This window comes from Cyclopterus lumpus, chromosome 23 (assembly GCF_009769545.1).
Source record: "Cyclopterus lumpus isolate fCycLum1 chromosome 23, fCycLum1.pri, whole genome shotgun sequence".
Classification (NCBI taxonomy): domain Eukaryota; kingdom Metazoa; phylum Chordata; class Actinopteri; order Perciformes; family Cyclopteridae; genus Cyclopterus; species Cyclopterus lumpus.
In genome coordinates this window covers 16,232,643-16,251,104 of record NC_046988.1, presented here as the reverse complement: position 1 = coordinate 16,251,104, position 18,462 = coordinate 16,232,643, and the positions used below count along the sequence as shown (strand labels likewise).

Genomic DNA, 18,462 nt, shown 5'->3' with positions numbered 1-18,462 from the left:
CTTTAAATAACTTTACAGAGTATTTATTACTTGCAGTACTTCTACTTTTGCAAAAGTAAAAAGTACTTAAAATTAAAATTAACAGCGATAAATGACACATTGGGAAAAAATAAGAAAAGATAAGATAATATAATCCTTTATTACAGGAGACAGGAAGTGCAAAATAAAAGACATACAAAATAAAGTATAAAAAAGCAAATAAGCAAATAAAAAACTAATATAAAACAGTAAATAATCCACAATAACTGAAATATTATATACACAGATATGAACTATTATAACTAGTATTGTACGAGGATAAATAGAGACAGTGGATAATAAAATAGAGAGAGAGAAAGAGAGAGGTGGAAGAGGGTGGAGGGAGGAGGAAGAGGAGGAGGATAAATGAAGCTGGAGGAAGGTGAAACAGATTTAGAGACAGAAAGCAGCCGATGTTTAAACTCAACAGTTTCTCAGCAGCAGCCAAGCAGCGCCTCCTCCTCCTCCTCTTCCTCCTCTTCCTCCTCCTCCTCCTCCTCCACCGGCCCTCCTCCTCTCCCATGCCGGCGGAGGTCTCCGCGGAGCTGCCATGGCGAAGATCCGGGTGTCGTACGAGTACTCCGAGGCCGAGGACAAGAGCATCCGGCTGGGCTTGTTCCTGATCGCCTGCGGGATCCTCAGCCTCTTCATCCTCGGCTTCTGCTGGCTGAGCCCGACGCTGCAGAGTCTGCAGAGCAAGCCGGCGAACTGCACGGTGAGCGGCGGCGCGGCGGCGCGGCGGCGCGGCGGCGCGGCGGCGCGGCGGCGCGGTACTCTGGAGGAGTGTTGATAGGAGTAGTACTAATAATAATACTTCAAATTTATATAGCGCTTTTCTAGAGTAGTACTAATGTTGATAGGAGCAGTATTTTTAGGAGTAGTACTAGTGTTGATAGGAGTATACTTGTAGTGATAGGAGTATACTTGTGTTGATAGGAGTAGTACTTGTAGTGATAGGAGTAGTACTAGTGTTGATAGGAGTAGTACTAGTGTTGATAGGAGTAGTACTTGTAGTGATAGGAGTAGTACTAGTGTTGATAGGAGTAGTACTAGCGTTGATAGGAGTAGTACTAGTGTTGATAGGAGTAGTACTAGTGTTGATAGGAGTAGTACTACTGTTGATAGGAGTAGTACTAGCGTTGATAGGAGTAGTACTTGTGGGGTTAGGAGTAGTACTAGTGTTGATAGGAGTAGTACTAGCGTTGATAGGAGTAGTACTTGTGGGGTTAGGAGTAGTACTAGTGTTGATAGGAGTAGTACTACTGTTGATAGGAGTAGTACTAGTGTTGATAGGAGTAGTACTAGTGTTGATAGGAGTAGTACTACTGTTGATAGGAGTAGTACTAGCGTTGATAGGAGTAGTACTTGTGGGGTTAGGAGTAGTACTAGTGTTGATAGGAGTAGTACTAGTGTTGATAGGAGTAGTACTTGTGGGGTTAGGAGTAGTACTAGTGTTGATAGGAGTAGTACTAGCGTTGATAGGAGTAGTACTTGTGGGGTTAGGAGTAGTACTAGTGTTGATAGGAGTAGTACTAGTGTTGATAGGAGTAGTACTTGTGGGGTTAGGAGTAGTACTAGTGTTGATAGGAGTAGTACTTGTAGTGATAGGAGTATACTTGTAGTGATAGGAGTAGTACTTGTAGTGATAGGAGTAGTACTTGTAGTGATAGGAGTATACTTGTAGTGATAGGAGTAGTACTTGTAGTGATAGGAGTAGTACTAGTGTTGATAGGAGTATACTTGTAGTGATAGGAGTATACTTGTAGTGATAGGAGTAGTACTAGCGTTGATAGGAGTAGTACTAGTGTTGATAGGAGTAGTACTAGTGTTGATAGGAGTAGTACTACTGTTGATAGGAGTAGTACTAGTGTTGATAGGAGTAGTACTACTGTTGATAGGAGTAGTACTAGCGTTGATAGGAGTAGTACTTGTGGGGTTAGGAGTAGTACTAGCGTTGATAGGAGTAGTACTAGCGTTGATAGGAGTAGTACTTGTGGGGTTAGGAGTAGTACTAGTGTTGATAGGAGTAGTACTAGCGTTGATAGGAGTAGTACTAGTGTTGATAGGAGTAGTACTAGCGTTGATAGGAGTAGTACTAGCGTTGATAGGAGTAGTACTAGTGTTGATAGGAGTAGTACTAGTGTTGATAGGAGTAGTACTAGTGTTGATAGGAGTAGTACTTGTGGGGTTAGGAGTAGTACTAGTGTTGATAGGAGTAGTACTAGCGTTGATAGGAGTAGTACTAGTGTTGATAGGAGTAGTACTAGCGTTGATAGGAGTAGTACTAGCGTTGATAGGAGTAGTACTAGTGTTGATAGGAGTAGTACTAGTGTTGATAGGAGTAGTACTAGTGTTGATAGGAGTAGTACTAGCGTTGATAGGAGTAGTACTAGTGTTGATAGGAGTAGTACTAGCGTTGATAGGAGTAGTACTAGCGTTGATAGGAGTAGTACTAGTGTTGATAGGAGTAGTACTTGTGGGGTTAGGAGTAGTACTAGTGTTGATAGGAGTAGTACTAGTGTTGATAGGAGTAGTACTTGTGGGGTTAGGAGTAGTACTAGCGTTGATAGGAGTAGTACTTGTGGGGTTAGGAGTAGTACTAGTGTTGATAGGAGTAGTACTAGTGTTGATAGGAGTAGTACTTGTGGGGTTAGGAGTAGTACTAGCGTTGATAGGAGTAGTACTTGTGGGGTTAGGAGTAGTACTAGTGTGGATAGGAGTAGTACTTGTGGGGTTAGGAGTAGTACTAGTGTTGATAGGAGTAGTACTAGTGTTGATAGGAGTAGTACTACTGTTGATAGGAGTAGTACTAGCGTTGATAGGAGTAGTACTAGTGTTGATAGGAGTAGTACTTGTGGGGTTAGGAGTAGTACTAGCGTTGATAGGAGTAGTACTAGTGTTGATAGGAGTAGTACTAGCGTTGATAGGAGTAGTACTAGTGTTGATAGGAGTAGTACTTGTGGGGATAGGAGTAGTACTAGCGTTGATAGGAGTAGTACTAGTGTTGATAGGAGTAGTACTTGTGGGGTTAGTGGAGGCAGTATTAGTGAACACAGGAGCTCAATACTCGACTTTAGTATATTTCAACATGTTGTTGACATGAATAATTTTGTGTAGTATTTGTTGTATTGTTGTGAAGGTTTGTATGTATTATGTAACATTTGAGGTAGTATATTTCAGACAGGAGCCAATACTCAACTTTTAGTAGTATTTCTTTAGGATGTTGTTGACATGAATAGTTGTGTGTTTTTCTGTATTTGTTGTATTGTTGTGAAGATTTGTATGTAGTATTTGAGGTAGTATACTTCAGATAGGAGCCCAATTGAATAGTTGTTTTGCTCGTGGGTGAGTATACAACAATACAACAAAGTATTCTTTGTTGTATTGTTGTGAAGATTTTAATGTATTTTGAAGTATTTGAGGCAGTAATATTTTCGTGACACCAATGTTCAACTTGTTTTGGTATTTCTCGGGTATTGTTGACATGAATAGTTTAATACTGTAAGAAGCATTAGAGTATTTGTTTGTGTGGTACTAAGTATTTATTAGTACTATTGTTATCACGGTACTTGTCATTCAGAGATCAGTAGCAGCAGTATTAGTAGTGTACGATATGTGTATTATTAAGAAGCTACTAGTCGTAGTACTCATAGATGTTGCAGCACAAGTATTTTGTATTTCATTAAGACATTTAGTATCCGACTGTAAAGGAGTATTTGAGGTAGTATTATTTAAAACAGTTTGTTTTAGTTGGTTTTATTGCTATTTTAATCAGTGTTGTTGACATTATTTGTGGTGTAAGTATTTCATATTACTATTATTTTTAGTAGTAGTTGAAATAGTGTTTTTGGTAGTACTGTAATACAACAGTATTGGCAAGTTTGTGAGACTATCCAATGTTTAAGTAATAGTAGTAGTAAAGGTAGTAGTGGTAAAAGTAGTAGTAGTAGTATAGGTAGTAGTAAAGGTAGGAGTAGTAGTAGTAGTAGTAGTAGTAAAGGTAGTAGTAGTAGTAAAGGTAGGAGTAGTAGTAGTAGTAGTAGTAGTAGTAGTAGTAAAGGTAAGAGTAGTAGTAGTAGTAAAGGTAGTAGTAGTAGTAAAGGTAGTAGTAGTAGTAGTGAAGGTAGTAGTAGTAGTAGTAGTAAAGGTAGTAGTAGTAGTAGTAAAGGTAGTAGTAGTAGTAGTAGTAGTAGTAGTAGTAGTAGTAAAGGTAGTAGTAGTAGTAGTAGTAGTAGTAGTAAAGGTAAGAGTAGTAGTAGTAGTAAAGGTAGTAGTAGTAGTAAAGGTAGTAGTAGTAGTAGTGAAGGTAGTAGTAGTAGTAGTAGTAGTAGTAGTAGTAAAGGTAGTAGTAGTAGTAGTAAAGGTAGTAGTAGTAGTAGTAGTAGTAGTAGTAGTAGTAAAGGTAGTAGTAGTAGTAGTAAAGGTAGTAGTAGTAGTAGTAGTAGTAGTAGTAGTAGTAAAGGTAGTAGTAGTAGTAGTAGTAGTAGTAGTAAAGGTAGTAGTAGTAGTAGTAGTAGTAGTAGTAGTAGTAGTAGTAGTAGTAGTAGTAGTAAAGGTAGTAGTAGTAGTAGTAAAGGTAGGAGTAGTAGTAGTAGTAGTAAAGGTAGGAGTAGTAGTAGTAGTAGTAAAGGTAGTAGTAGTAGTAAAGGTAGTAGTAGTAGTAGTAGTAAAGGTAGTAGTAGTAGTAGACTACTAACAAAGTAAATTACTTTTTGTAGGTTTTAATTATATCAGTATATAAATGTCAGTATAATAATCCCTCTAGTCTCTTAAAATATAAACGTAACCCGTATTTGAGGCGGAAGTCGTCCCTCTTGTCATCAAAATTACCCAAAATGCATTTGTAAAATATCAGTAGAATAACTTAATGATAAACATGAATAAATGGTGAATACATCTAATTGTACAGTTAATCTTCTATCTATAATATTATTTAAACTATATAGTTACGGGGCATTAAAAGTGTATTTATATTTCTACCTTAAATACTTATAGGATATTGCAGTACACTAAGTTATTAAATCTTTTTTCCTTTTCCCTTCGGTTGCAGAATTAAACGTGACCTTCAAATTTGGACGAAACGTAGAAAGCCCAGAAAAGCTCTTAGCTTTATTAAAGTAATTTCCTGAAGTGAGTGAAGCTGAGTGGCGTCACTTCTCTGGATGATTAACCCGTCTTCGGGCTCCGATCCCCGACATGAATCACCGGCTCTCTGCGGCCGATGATGAAGTCCCGTTAGCTGGATTTATCCGTCCGTTAGCTTATTGCGTCGTGGCGGTCGGGCTCCTGCGTTGCGGAGAGCAGCCTTTGGTCTTTTAAATCTAACTTTATGAAGCGGAGAGAGAGAGTGCTAATCCGCAGCTTAATGCCTCATAAATCACAATACTTGGACTTTATTGCATGTCACTGACCTCGTGAGTGATGGAAACGCTCGGACGTTTTCATCAGATCTGCTCAGATTGATTGCGTATTCCGCGTATTGATATTTATTTTCCTGCCCGCGCGCCGGCCCTTTAACGAACAGGGAGAAGGAATGCTCTTTGTTTTGATCTAAATCACTCACGTATTGATGAATGCTTTGCTGGTGGGAGGAAACAGACGAAGCCAGCAGGAAAACATGCAAACTCCGTAATTAAGAATTTTAATCACTCTCCTGTTTAAATGAAGGTTATATCAAAATAAATAAACCCGGCCATCCATCAAAAAGCCATTGTCATGTTAAAGGTTCAATTCCTCCGCACGGCTCTCAACATGGAGTCTGCTAACGATGCTAACAATGCTAACAAAGCTAACGGTGAAACAAAGGTTGAATATCCTGTGAACTCTAGATTTTTAAGACTTCCTGTTTCTGAACCGTCAAATAATTAACTGTCCTTCTTTGTAAAATCCCTAGAAATGTAAATTATATCTTTTCCCCCTCAATTGTTGGCTTTCAAGGTTTTTTTTTGGGGGGGGGGGGGGGGGGGGGGGAGGGGTTATTAGCACCTTTGCAGAACTGACAATGGTACATTTTGCCTTTTAAAGCACATCTTCTAAATGTTGATTTCCAGCTTTCCCTCACGACAAACCTCCTCCAATAGACACGGTGCATTATTCCTAATAATGACTGATCAGCATCCCGTTATACTGTCGGTCATCGGTGTCGTTGATAGCTCCGCCCCCTCTCTCTGCAGGTGGTGTCGGTGCTGCGTCCCGAGGAGATGTTCGAGTGCGTGTTCACGTGCGGCGCCGACTGTAAGGGCACGTCTCTTTACCCGTGCCTGCAGATCTTCGTCAACAACTCAGAGTCGAACTCGGTGGCTCTGCTGCACTTTGACGAGCAGCAGCTGGTCCTCAACCCGAAGGTAACGTCTTTTTAATATTACTATTGTTATTGTTATTATTATTATTATTATTATTATTATTGCATCATGTTGAACTTACAGCTGATGGAAGCCAATTACCTGACGTCACCTGACGTCACCTTCTCACACCGATATACAAACTCTTCTCCTCTTCTTTGGTGCACATCTGGGTCGTTGCTACAGCAACAGGGTAAATATAGAGGGGGGGGGGGGAGGGGGCGTCATCGATGCCGCTCGGTCGCTATGGCAACGAAGACGATGATGATGATGATGATGATGATGTAAAGCGATCGGGGGTGAGAGACAGTGAGACGGGTCACACTTCATTCATTCGGAATCCCTTTAACGGCGATGATCAGGACGCATGAGACACACACACACAATAACACAAGTGTGTGTGTGTGTGTGTGTGTGTGTGTGTGTGTGTGTGTGTGTGTGTGTGTGTGTGTGTGTGTGTGTGTGTGTGTGTGTGTGTGTGTGTGTGTGTGTGTGTGTGTGTGTGTGTGTGTGTGTGTGTGTGTGTGTGTGTGTGTGTGTGCGTGTGTGTGCGTGCGTGCGTGTACATTAAGTGAAAACAAACGGTTCCTGTTCGTTGGTGAAATAATGGCTTTTATTTTGGTAGTTTGGTCCATAAGTTCTATCAACAATAGTTCCATAATAACTATATAATAATAACATATATATATATATATATTCTGTTTTTGATTTTTTAAACATATTTCTGTCTCTGTGAGCCTGTTGGCAGTTTATTACTCTGAGCTCGTAATGTTGCTCTGGCTTGCTATCAAATACACACACACACACACACACACACACACACACACACACACACACACACACATGATAGTAATGTAGTCCAGCTCGACTTGGCAGACTCCATTAAACTAGAAATGGATTGGGTGTGTGTTTGTGCCCACATGTATTTTACCAGCACACACACACACACACACACACACACACACACACACACACACACACACACACACACAGACAGACACAGTTCGACTCTCACTATATTTTCCCATAGTGCATTTCTTCTGCACCAAATTATCCTGAGGCGTGTGTGTGTTTCAGTCGTCACATAAAATATTGTTGCTAAAGTCTTAACAACAAACCGAAATACACAGTACAACACTAAAATATGTCAACACGCACACACACACACACGTTGTTGATGCTGACCTGAATGTAGCTTCTGTTGATTCTTAGACGTTTTCGTTTCTCTATTTCATGTTTAAAATCAAAGTGTTCTGACCGCCTACATTTCCCAGAAGCCATTGTGACAACTCAGCTAGACGCAAAACAACCACAAAAAACACAACAACACACACTTCAATAAAGCCAGATGTGTGTGTCCTGCTGTGGAGTCGGAGGACGTCTCCGGGGGTCAATACAGGTTCATCAGCTCTAAATCAATTTGAAGTTCTATGAAATAAATTCAAAAGGTTTGATTGATCACGATCACATTTAAAGGTCTGATCAGCTGGTAGAAGCAGAGGAAGGAAGTGAGGAGATGAGCTGCCGTCTCCTTCTCGTTTCCTCCTCGTGACTTAACGACGTCATCGCTTTAACGACTTTGATCCCAAACGAACGTTTAAAGAAGTTTAAAAACACAACGAATCACAAGAGAGAAATATTATTAATTTATGAACCATCCATCCATCCATTATGACCTCTTATCCGGGGTCGGGTCGCGGTGGCAGCAGGTTCAGCAGGCCGACCCAGGCTTCCCTCTCACCCGCAGCACTTTCCAGCTCATTCTGGGGGATCCCGAGGCGTTCCAAGGCCAGCCGGGAGATATAATCCCTCCAGCGTGTCCTCGGTCTTCCCCGGGGCCTCCTACCAGTTGGACGTGCCCGGAAAACCTCTAATGGGAGGCGTCCAGGAGGCATCCCGACTAGATGAACCACCTCAGCTGACTCCTTTGGACACGAAGGAGCAGCGACTCGACTCCGAGCTCCCCCCTGATGTCCGAGCTCCTTACCCTATCTCTAAGGCTGAGCCCGGCCACCCTACGGAGGAAGCTCATTTCGGCCGCTTGTATCCGAGATCTCGTTCTTTCGGTCACGACCCAGAGTTCGTGACCATAGGTGAGGGTTGGAACGTAGACCGACCAGTAAATGGAGAGCTTTGCCTTCCGGCTCAGCTCCGATGCGCCTATCGATCTCCCGCTCCACCTTACCCTCACTCGTGAACAAGACCCCGAGATACTTGAACTCCTTCGCTTGGGGTAGGCAGTTTGCCCCCACCTGGAGGGAGCAATCCGCCGGTTTCCGGCAGAGCACCATGGCCTCAGATTTGGAGGTGCTAACTCTCATCCCTGCCGCTTCGCACTCGGCTGCAAAACGCCCCAGTGAATGCTGGAGGTCACGGTCCGAGGAGGCAAACAGGACCACATCATCCGCAAACAGCAGTGAGGCGATCCCGAGACTCCCGAACCGGATCCTCTCCGCCCCCTGGCTGCGCCTAGATATCCTGTCCATGAAGGTCACGAACAGGACCGGTGATAAAGGGCAGCCCTGGCGGAGGCCAACACCCACCGGGAACGTGTCTGACTTACTACCGAGGAGACGAACACAGCTCCTACTGCAGGCGTACAGAGACCGGATGGCCCGTGATTTATGAACCACTTAATGCAATCAGGGAGGGACGATGACATCAACGTGTGTGTGTGTGTGTGTGTGTGTGTGTGTTAAACTAATTAACTGTAATGAGGTGGATCTTCTGGAGCTCCAGGACGTCAGGGGGTCGGCGGTGTGTCTCTGCCCAGCCAGGAGCCTCTTTCCCCCCCACGGTCCTCTCAGACAGACCGACGGGGGAAAGAGAGAGACACACACACACACACACACACACACCCACACACTCCAGATTGATCTCATTTAGGCCTTTCATTAGGGACCAAAACACACACACATGATTGTATCCTCAGCCTGTTGGCATAGCAACACACAATCATCCAGCAGGGCGACCCACTTATGATGTCACGTTTGATCTGCTGCAGAGACGGTGAGGAACCTGTAGTTCTGGTCCTGGTCACAGTGTAGTCCTGGTCCTGGTCTCAGTGTAGTCCTGGTCCTGGTTTCAGCTTAAACCCAGTCCTGCGAGGAGGAGAGCTCAGCTCCAGTCTCCTCCTCCTCCTCCAGGAGCAGAGCTCCTCCTGAGGTGTTCTAGAGACACTACCACGTTGGTCCACAGGGGGCGCCAGAACCCACACGGAGCTACAGCTTGAGTTCAGGATGAGTCGTCAGTTGAGGAGATTTTATGTGAAATACTCGGTTTACTTTCATAAATGTGGCTTCTCGCGGGAGAGAAACAATTAACAAAAGTATTGGCTAAAAGTATTTTTCATTTCACTGGAACTTTAAAAGGCCTCACTGCTTTTCCTTCATCATCTTCATCACCATCATCATCTTCATCACCATCATCATACAAACACTCACTAGAGCACCAACATGTGGATTATAATTAATTTGGTGGGAAGTCAGACGGTTTACTTCACAGATTTTGGATCAATTATATATATATGTATATATATTTTTTTCCTGTAGTTGACATAAGTTTTTTCATTTATTTGTTATTTTATGGTCTCAACCTTCATTTTCGTTGTTGTGGAGCTGAAGATGTAGTTTAGGTTGAAAACACCCCCTCCATAGCAACCAGTTGATCCACAGTAACCAGCCAGGCACCAATCAGCCTCCTGCAGCGCGTGTGTGTGTGTGTGTGTGTGTGTGTGTGTGTGTGTGTGTGTGTGTGTGTGTGTGTGTGTGTGTGTGTGTGTGTGTGTGTGTGTGTGTGTGTGTGTGTGTGTGTGTGTGTGTGTGTGTGTGTGTGTGTGTGTGTGTGTGTGTGTGTGTGTGTGTGTGTGTGTGTGTGTGTGTGTGTGTGTGTGTGTGTGTGAGGTTATGTTTGGAAGCTGAAACTAAACTGAAGACGAAGAGAGTGATGGAGACCCCCCCCCCCCTACACACACACACACACACACCTTGTTTTGACCTTACTGCAGCGCCCCCTGCTGGGTGATAATCACATCGTTTTATGGAGTCAGTCAGTTGTCATGATGACGATGTTTGAGTTAAATGTGCTTTTGCTTTTTATCTGAAACAGACAATTAATTACTTTATTTATCCCGAAGAAAAATCCTGTTTCATTAAAGATGAAAGAACATTAGAAAACAAATGAAACTCAAATGTAATATATTAATAAAGTCCTTCATGTGTTCATCAGTGCTCGTACGTGCCGCCCTGTGAGCGAGACAACCAGAAGAACCGGGCCAGCGTCCTGTGGTGGGAGGACTACTTCAGCAAGGAGGTCAGCAGCCAGACCTTCACCTGCTTCTTCAACCAGCAGCGCAGGTGAGCCTCGTTCTGCTCCGAGTGAAGCAGGTGAGGGACACGGAGGACGAGTGACGGCCCCCAAACTTAGATTAAGCTCCATTTTCAGCTGTTTCTCCACCGAGAGCTGCAGAATATTACAGATTACAGTTATAGTGCAATATTTGTATTTTCTGGAAGGAAAGAAATGCTCTTTTACTTGTTTTACACACTATAAATCAACCAATCAATCAAATTCTTCTTCTTTGGTTTCAATCGATCTGCCAAATGAAACTGAAAGAATAAAAAATAAATCAAAGTGACGTTAAATCGTCCAGCAGAGCCCTGTGTTTCTATTTATTATCATTCAGGTTATTTTGGTCTCGGCATCGTAGAAATCTCCTTAATCCTCCGATCACCAGAGACGGAGCGACCTCGTGTTATTTTTATTTATTTATTTTAGCTTGTTGACGCTGCAAATGAGATTTCATTTCGTGTTGAGGAGGGAAAAAGAGAACCGGAGCACTCGTTTCTTTATAGATGAGGAACAACACCGTTAGTCACACGAAGCACGAGGTTACTGCAGAGAAGGCATAAAGGTCATATTATATTATATATGTTTTATTATGTGACCTGGTGCTGCGGGTGAGAGGGAAGCCTGGGTCGGCCTGCTGAAGCTGCTGCCACCGCGACCCGACCCGGATAAGAGCTGATCATGGATGTGTGACCTTTTAATTTATTTTCTCCAGTTGCTCCTTTTCTTTGCTGTTAGTTTGATTTATTTAAAAGCCTCTTTTTTTCTCTAATAGTCTTTTATTGTGAAATATCAACAGGACGTGTTGGGTTTCATTGGCAGTAAATTAACAGTGATCAATAAAACTGCCAAGTAGAAACGTAATAATAAGGGTTAGTGAAGGCTACCTTTTCCTCTGGTTGTATAGAAGTCTATGCGTCATGTGTTAAAGCTGCATTCTCACTCCTGACCACCAGGGGGCGACTCCTCTGGTTGTATAGAAGTCTATGCGTCATGTGTTAAAGCTGCATTCTCTCTCCTGACCACCAGGGGGCGACTCCTCTGGTTGTATAGAAGTCTGTGCTTCATGTGTTAAAGCTGCATTCTCTCTCCTGACCACCAGGGGGCGACTCCTCTGGTTGTATAGAAGTCTGTGCTTCATGTGTTAAAGCTGCATTCTCTCTCCTGACCACCAGGGGGCGACTCCTCTGGTTGTATAGAAGTCTGTGCTTCATGTGTTAAAGCTGCATTCTCTCTCCTGACTACCAGGGGGAGACTCCTCTGGTTGTATAGAAGTCTGTGCTTCATGTGTTAAAGCTGTATTCTCTCTCCTGACCACCAGGGGGCGACTCCTCTGGTTGTATAGAAGTCTATGCTTCATGTGTTAAAGCTGCATTCTCTCTCCTGACCACCAGGGGGCGACTCCTCTGGTTGTATAGAAGTCCGTGCTTCATGTGGTAAAGCTGTATTCTCTCTCCTGGCCACCAGGGGGCGACTCCTCTGGTTGTATAGAAGTCCGTGCTTCATGTGTTAAAGCTGTATTCTCTCTCCTGGCCACCAGGGGGCGACTCCTCTGGTTGTATAGAAGTCCGTGCTTCATGTGTTAAAGCTGCATTCTCTCTCCTGACCACCAGGGGGTGACTCCTCTGGTTGTATAGAAGTCTATGCTTCATGTGTTAAAGCTGCATTCTCTCTACTGACCACCAGGGGGCGACTCCTCTGGTTATATAGAAGTCTATGCTTCATGTGTTAAAGCTGCATTCTCTCTCCTGACCACCAGGGGCGACTCCTCTGGTTGTATAGAAGTCTATGCTTCATGTGTTAAAGCTGCATTCTCTCTCCTGACCACCAGGGGGTGACTCCTCTGGTTGTATAGAAGTCTATGCTTCATGTGTTAAAGCTGCATTCTCTCTACTGACCACCAGGGGGCGACTCCTCTGGTTATATAGAAGTCTATGCTTCATGTGTTAAAGCTGCATTCTCTCTCCTGACCACCAGGGGCGACTCCTCTGGTTGTATAGAAGTCTATGCTTCATGTGTTAAAGCTGCATTCTCTCTCCTGACCACCAGGGGCGACTCCTCTGGTTGTATAGAAGTCTATGCTTCATGTGTTAAAGCTGCATTCTCTCTACTGACCACCAGGGGGCGACTCCTCTGGTTGTATAGAAGTCTATGCTTCATTTGTTAAAGCTGCATTCTCTCTCCTGGCCACCAGGGGGCGACTCCTCTGGTTGTATGCTTCATGTGTTAAAGCTGTATCCTCTCTCCTGGCCACCAGGGGGCGACTCCTCTGGTTGTATAGAAGTCCGTGCTTCATGTGGTAAAGCTTCCTCCTCGTGTGGTTTCAGGCCGGACGACGTGCTCTGGCGGCGTTCCCATGACACCAGCGTGCTGCTGCACTGCGTCCTCTGGCCGATGGTGTCGCTCCTGCTCGGCACGCTCATCGTGCTCCTCACCGTGTGCGCTCGCTCTCTGGCCGTTCGCGCCGAGGCCCTCCAGAAGAGGAAGTGCTCCTACGAGGCGTGCCACAACCCGTCCGCCGGGCCCTCGGACCGCCGCGCCGACGAGGCCGAGGACCCCCCGGGGACGAACTCCGACCCCGAGCTGTCGTCGCCGACGAGGACCCTGCCGCTGTTCGCCGTGCCGGTGCGACGCCGCGACCGAGAACATTAGAGCCGTCTGTTCGGAATCGGCGAGCGCGAGGAAGAGGATGCTGGGAAATCCACCGTGCTGCTCCGGTTTCAACCGGACTCGAACCCCCGGATCGTCATCGGCCTCTCTTTCTGTTCTGGAGGCGGATGGATCACCGAACTTCAGACGGCGTCTTAACTGTAGCGCTCCCTCTACCGCATCTTCCCTTTAGTCCCAGTAGCCGTGAATCCTGACTTCTCTCCAGCTTCGAAGACTCAAAGTAATCCATTTAATTTAAGTCTATTTATTTACTAATTCTATCAACACAGAAACAGACTCTAAAACCAATGTAGCCGTTCTTCTACTTTTATGGCTTTCTACCATCGTCACGTTTTATTTCTACATCCCATATTTACGACCCTTCGCTCAAGTTTGCCTTAAAAGGGCGTTTACTTGTGCGACAGTTTAAAAGCTTTTTGGCGGCTCAAAAGGGGCAAAATGCCTTCTTTGACAAATAGTCTTTTATTGTGAAAATCTCTGCGTGTGTGTGTGTGTGTGTGTGTGAGAGAAAAAAAATATCAAAGTGAATGGTTCGACTGGCCATTTTTTATTTAAAAAAAATAAGTAAATAAAGGGGTGAAAATGTGGCCATTCTCTTAGATATAAGCGGTAGATTAACGAGAAAGAAATATTTAATTAACTTTACTTTGTAATGTTGCATCAACGTATTGCAGTACGGGACGAAGGTCCTGAAAGATACATAACGCTCGTTTTAATTCAAGTTTTTTCTCACTTCATATATATATTTAGTATATTTTGATATGTTCCTGGCTGTTATATTCTAGTCTCTTTTTTTTTTTACCTAAAATTGTCCTAAAATGCGCCATAGACTAAAAAAACACATTGTTGAGTTCAGAGTTAGGAAACATCAATTAAATAACAATAGTTTACGTATATAGTCACGCTCAATTGTTTTATTTTATTATTATTCATATTTCTTTTTTAAAATGTATTATTAGTATTATTTATCTATTTATTTATTAGTAGTATTATTTCTTTATCTATTTATTTAGCAATTTATCTATCTATTTATTTACTATTATAATTATTATTATTATTCGGCTGGTCACAAGGTCGTGACCCCGTTTAACCAGCAAAGTCTTCAACGTGGAGGCTGCTACCTGTCCAACTATTAAATACACAATAAATGAGATTGTTTCTCATTTACGTCGACGGATTGAGTTCAAACTCAATTAAATTACATTTTAAATGGACGACCTCACGTTAAACAGGAGATTAAAGTCTTTTTTTAATATGCAGTAATTAAAATACAAACATTTTCAATACCTCAACAAAAGAATTTGCTAATTATATATTTTACTCTCCCATTTATATTTTTATTAAAAGTAAATCCTAAACTAAACTACCAACATTAAAACAGCATAAAATGAATTTCAGTTGTAAAAATGAACATACAAAAAAAATGAAGACAGTCTGAATGTTGATGGTTAAACTGGGAGCTCCCAGTCTGACTGATGGTTAAACTGGGAGCTCCCAGTCTGACTGATGGTTAAACTGGGAGCTCCCAGTCTGAATGTTGATGGTTAAACTGGGAGCTCCCAGTCTCAATGTTGATAGTTAAACTGGGAGCTCCCAGTCTGACTGATAGTTAAACTGGGAGCTCCCAGTCTGACTGATAGTTAAACTGGGAGCTCCCAGTCTGACTGATAGTTAAACTGGGAGCTCCCAGTCTGACTGATAGTTAAACTGGGAGCTCCCAGTCTCTTAAAGTGTAGCACAGGTCCATCAAAGCACTGACCTGTTGGTGGGCGGCCATGTTGGTTTCTGCTGGAACGTTGTGCGCTTCCTTCGCTCCTTTAAACGTACCTCAGCTCGATGTCGGTGGACTAAAAACAAGCGATGCTGGTTTCGTTCCAATCGTACTGGTTCCTGTTGCAATGGGTCGGAAAACCAGCCAATTAATAGAGAAGTTGAGCTCTGGAATTTTGGGGGATTTCCTTGTGAGTTTTTCATTTAATTGATTTGAAACCTGCAATCAGATCATTTAATCCAATTTAAGTAAAGTTACAAGTTTCTGAATGCAAAGTGCAGGAAGTGCTGACTCTGTTACTGGAGTGAATATATATATATACGTATATATTTATATATTTTTTTAAAATATATATATATTTATATATTGTTTATATATATATGTATAAAAATATATATATATATTTATAGAAATATTTATATATGTATATATTTATGTGTGTGTGTGTGTAACCAGCAGAGTAGCCAGAAGCAAAGTACACAGTTAATTACTTGCATAACTTGCTGTGTGGGATGTAGCTTGGTTGAGCATGCTAATGCTAACTGAGGAGTTTAAAATAATATATTTCTATTAATTATTCATTAAGTTCTTTCTTCACTTTAAACTACTCGTCACACTGCATTCATGTGACTAATTAAAGGATTTATTCAGGATGTCTTGTAAGACGGTAGTTTGTTTCTATTTTGAATTTCATTCCCATTATTTCACATAAATTCTCATTACTTTAGCTTCATCTCACAGTGTTTATGTTTCCAGAGTCTTCTTCTTGAAAGAAGAGCGTTATTATTGGTGCAGGATAACTTTAAAGAGACTAAATTACCTTCCTGCCGCGCAGCAGAGACAACAATAGAGCTGCTTTCGCCAAACATGATTCATCTCGTATCTGAGGGAGTTTTTCATCTTCAAGTCTCCAAAATTCCAACCACCAGTCTAAAAATTACCTCCGCGTTGCTTAGCAACAGCCACGAGGCCGAGCGACGCCGCTGCCAAGTGAAAAAAAACAACAACTTCAAGTTGGCTTCTGCGGTCCGTGTTGTGAACGCGTCTCTTCCTCCTCCTCCTCTTCCTCCTCCTCGGGTTCACATCGTTCCACGAGCAAAACTTTTAATGCACATTTTAGTTTTCAGCCTCGTCCTTTTTTTTTTTCCCCCAGGAAGGTTTTAACTGAAAACGAGTAAAATTTAAATAAAACATTCTTTATTTGATTCTCCTGAGGCGAAATGCACACAAACAGGGTTTTATTATTCTTACTTGGTATGTTGTTTTAAAAAAATAAACTCGATGTGTTCCTCTTCGTTTTGGCCTCTCGCCCACGCACGTCACTTTTAAAAATGCAGATTTTTTTTATTTAACTCAACGAAAGACCAAGAACAATGAACAGTGTGTGTGTGAAAGAAGTAAAGATACATTATTCAGATGTGGAGAACATGCAAAGTGTCAGAGTGAGAAACATATTATAAAAAAATAATATAAAAGAATATCTGAAGTCGTGTTTTCCGTGTTTGTAGACTCAAAAATGAAGGAATTAATCACATTGTTCGAGCCGTATCTGAATAAAACTAAACATTAAAATGTAATATTACGTGACGTTTACGCACATTAGGAACATTCTGGTCTTCGCCCGAAATATTTACAAACAGATATATTTTTTGCTCACGCCCCCTCAGAGGTTTTGATTCACAAACACCAGTTTTATCATCGTGACGTGGCGTTTAATGGCGTCGGGAAATCTCACGACCGACCGTGTTACAATGTCAAATGAGTGACTGCATAGAGACAAAGGCAGGAACTGCTTCAGGATGTAGTTTTGTTTTGTTTTTCAAAACAAAAGTCATCACGGTATCCTCTGGTTTTCCATTTCTCTGGTCTCCTCTCCTCCCGTCTTCCATTTTGACCTCCTTTTCGTACCTTTCCTTGCTTTGCTTTTCTATATTCTTCTTACTTTTCGATGCTTTTTCCTCCTTTAAATTGTATATTTCTTTCTTTTGGCATTTCCCTTCAATTTTTGTTGTGTTACAATTACAAACCTGAAAACAGAATATTTTTTTAAACACCTCAGTCGCCAGGATCTTTTGGGGGGAATTGTACGTTTCTGCAAACAAAGTGGAAACTTTTTACATTTGATCAAAGCAAGTTATCGTTCCTGGTTGCTAAGTTACGTGATATAAAGATAAGAAACATGTGAGAAAGTCAGCTAAGGGCGGTCAAACAAACACACACTTTTACCCACAAGACCACTTTTCATGTCTGTTGTTACATTACATTGTTACATTACATTGTTACATTACATTGTTACATTACGTTGTTACATTACATTGTTACATTACGTTGTTACATTACATTGTTACATTACATTGTTACATTACATTGTTACATTACATTGTTACATTACATTGTTACATTACATTGTTACATTACGTTGTTACATTGTTACATTACGTTGTTACATTGTTACATTACATTGTTACATTACATTGTTACATTACGTTGTTACATTGTTACATTACATTGTTACATTACATTGTTACATTACATTGTTACATTACGTTGTTACATTACGTTGTTACATTACGTTGTTACATTGTTACATTACATTGTTACATTACGTTGTTACATTGTTACATTACATTGTTACATTACATTGTTACATTACATTGTTACATTACATTGTTACATTGTTACATTACATTGTTACATTACGTTGTTACATTACATTGTTACATTACGTTGTTACATTACATTGTTACATTACATTGTTACATTACATTGTTACATTACGTTGTTACATTACGTTGTTACATTGTTACATTACATTGTTACATTACGTTGTTACATTGTTACATTACATTGTTACATTACATTGTTACATTACGTTGTTACATTGTTACATTACATTGTTACATTACATTGTTACATTACATTGTTACATTACGTTGTTACATTACATTGTTACATTACGTTGTTACATTACGTTGTTACATTACGTTGTTACATTGTTACATTACATTGTTACATTACATTGTTACATTACGTTGTTACATTACATTGTTACATTACATTGTTACATTGTTACATTACATTGTTACATTACGTTGTTACATTACATTGTTACATTACATTGTTACATTACAGTGTTACATTACGTTGTTACATTACGTTGTTACATTACATTGTTACATTACATTGTTACATTACGTTGTTACATTACGTTGTTACATTACGTTGTTACATTACATTGTTACATTACATTGTTACATTACATTGTTACATTACGTTTTTACATTACGTTGTTACATTACATTGTTACATTACATT

The 18,462-nt window shown here is 41.4% G+C and overlaps 1 protein-coding gene across 1 annotated transcript; it reads left to right on the top strand.

The window, feature by feature from the left end:
* The first annotated feature begins 568 nt into the window (after window positions 1-568).
* Window positions 569-13,358, top strand: LOC117726530 (calcium-activated potassium channel subunit beta-4-like). Its single transcript, XM_034526851.1, has 4 exons — window positions 569-733; window positions 6,192-6,362; window positions 10,587-10,714; window positions 13,034-13,358. The coding sequence occupies exons 1-4, from the start codon at window positions 569-571 to the stop codon at window positions 13,356-13,358; spliced, it is 789 nt and encodes a 262-aa protein (XP_034382742.1).
* Window positions 13,359-18,462: the final 5,104 nt, after the last annotated feature.

What these genes read in the sequence shown, in the direction of transcription:
- LOC117726530 (XM_034526851.1), top strand. Translation starts at nt 569, where the DNA reads ATGGCGAAGATCCGGGTGTCGTACGAGTACTCCGAGGCCGAGGACAAG. An exon ending in GCAAGCCGGCGAACTGCACG is followed by an intron (nt 734 to 6,191) that starts GTGAGCGGCGGC and finishes CTCTCTCTGCAG; the next exon opens with GTGGTGTCGGTGCTGCGTCC. An exon ending in TTCTTCAACCAGCAGCGCAG is followed by an intron (nt 10,715 to 13,033) that starts GTGAGCCTCGTT and finishes GTGTGGTTTCAG; the next exon opens with GCCGGACGACGTGCTCTGGC.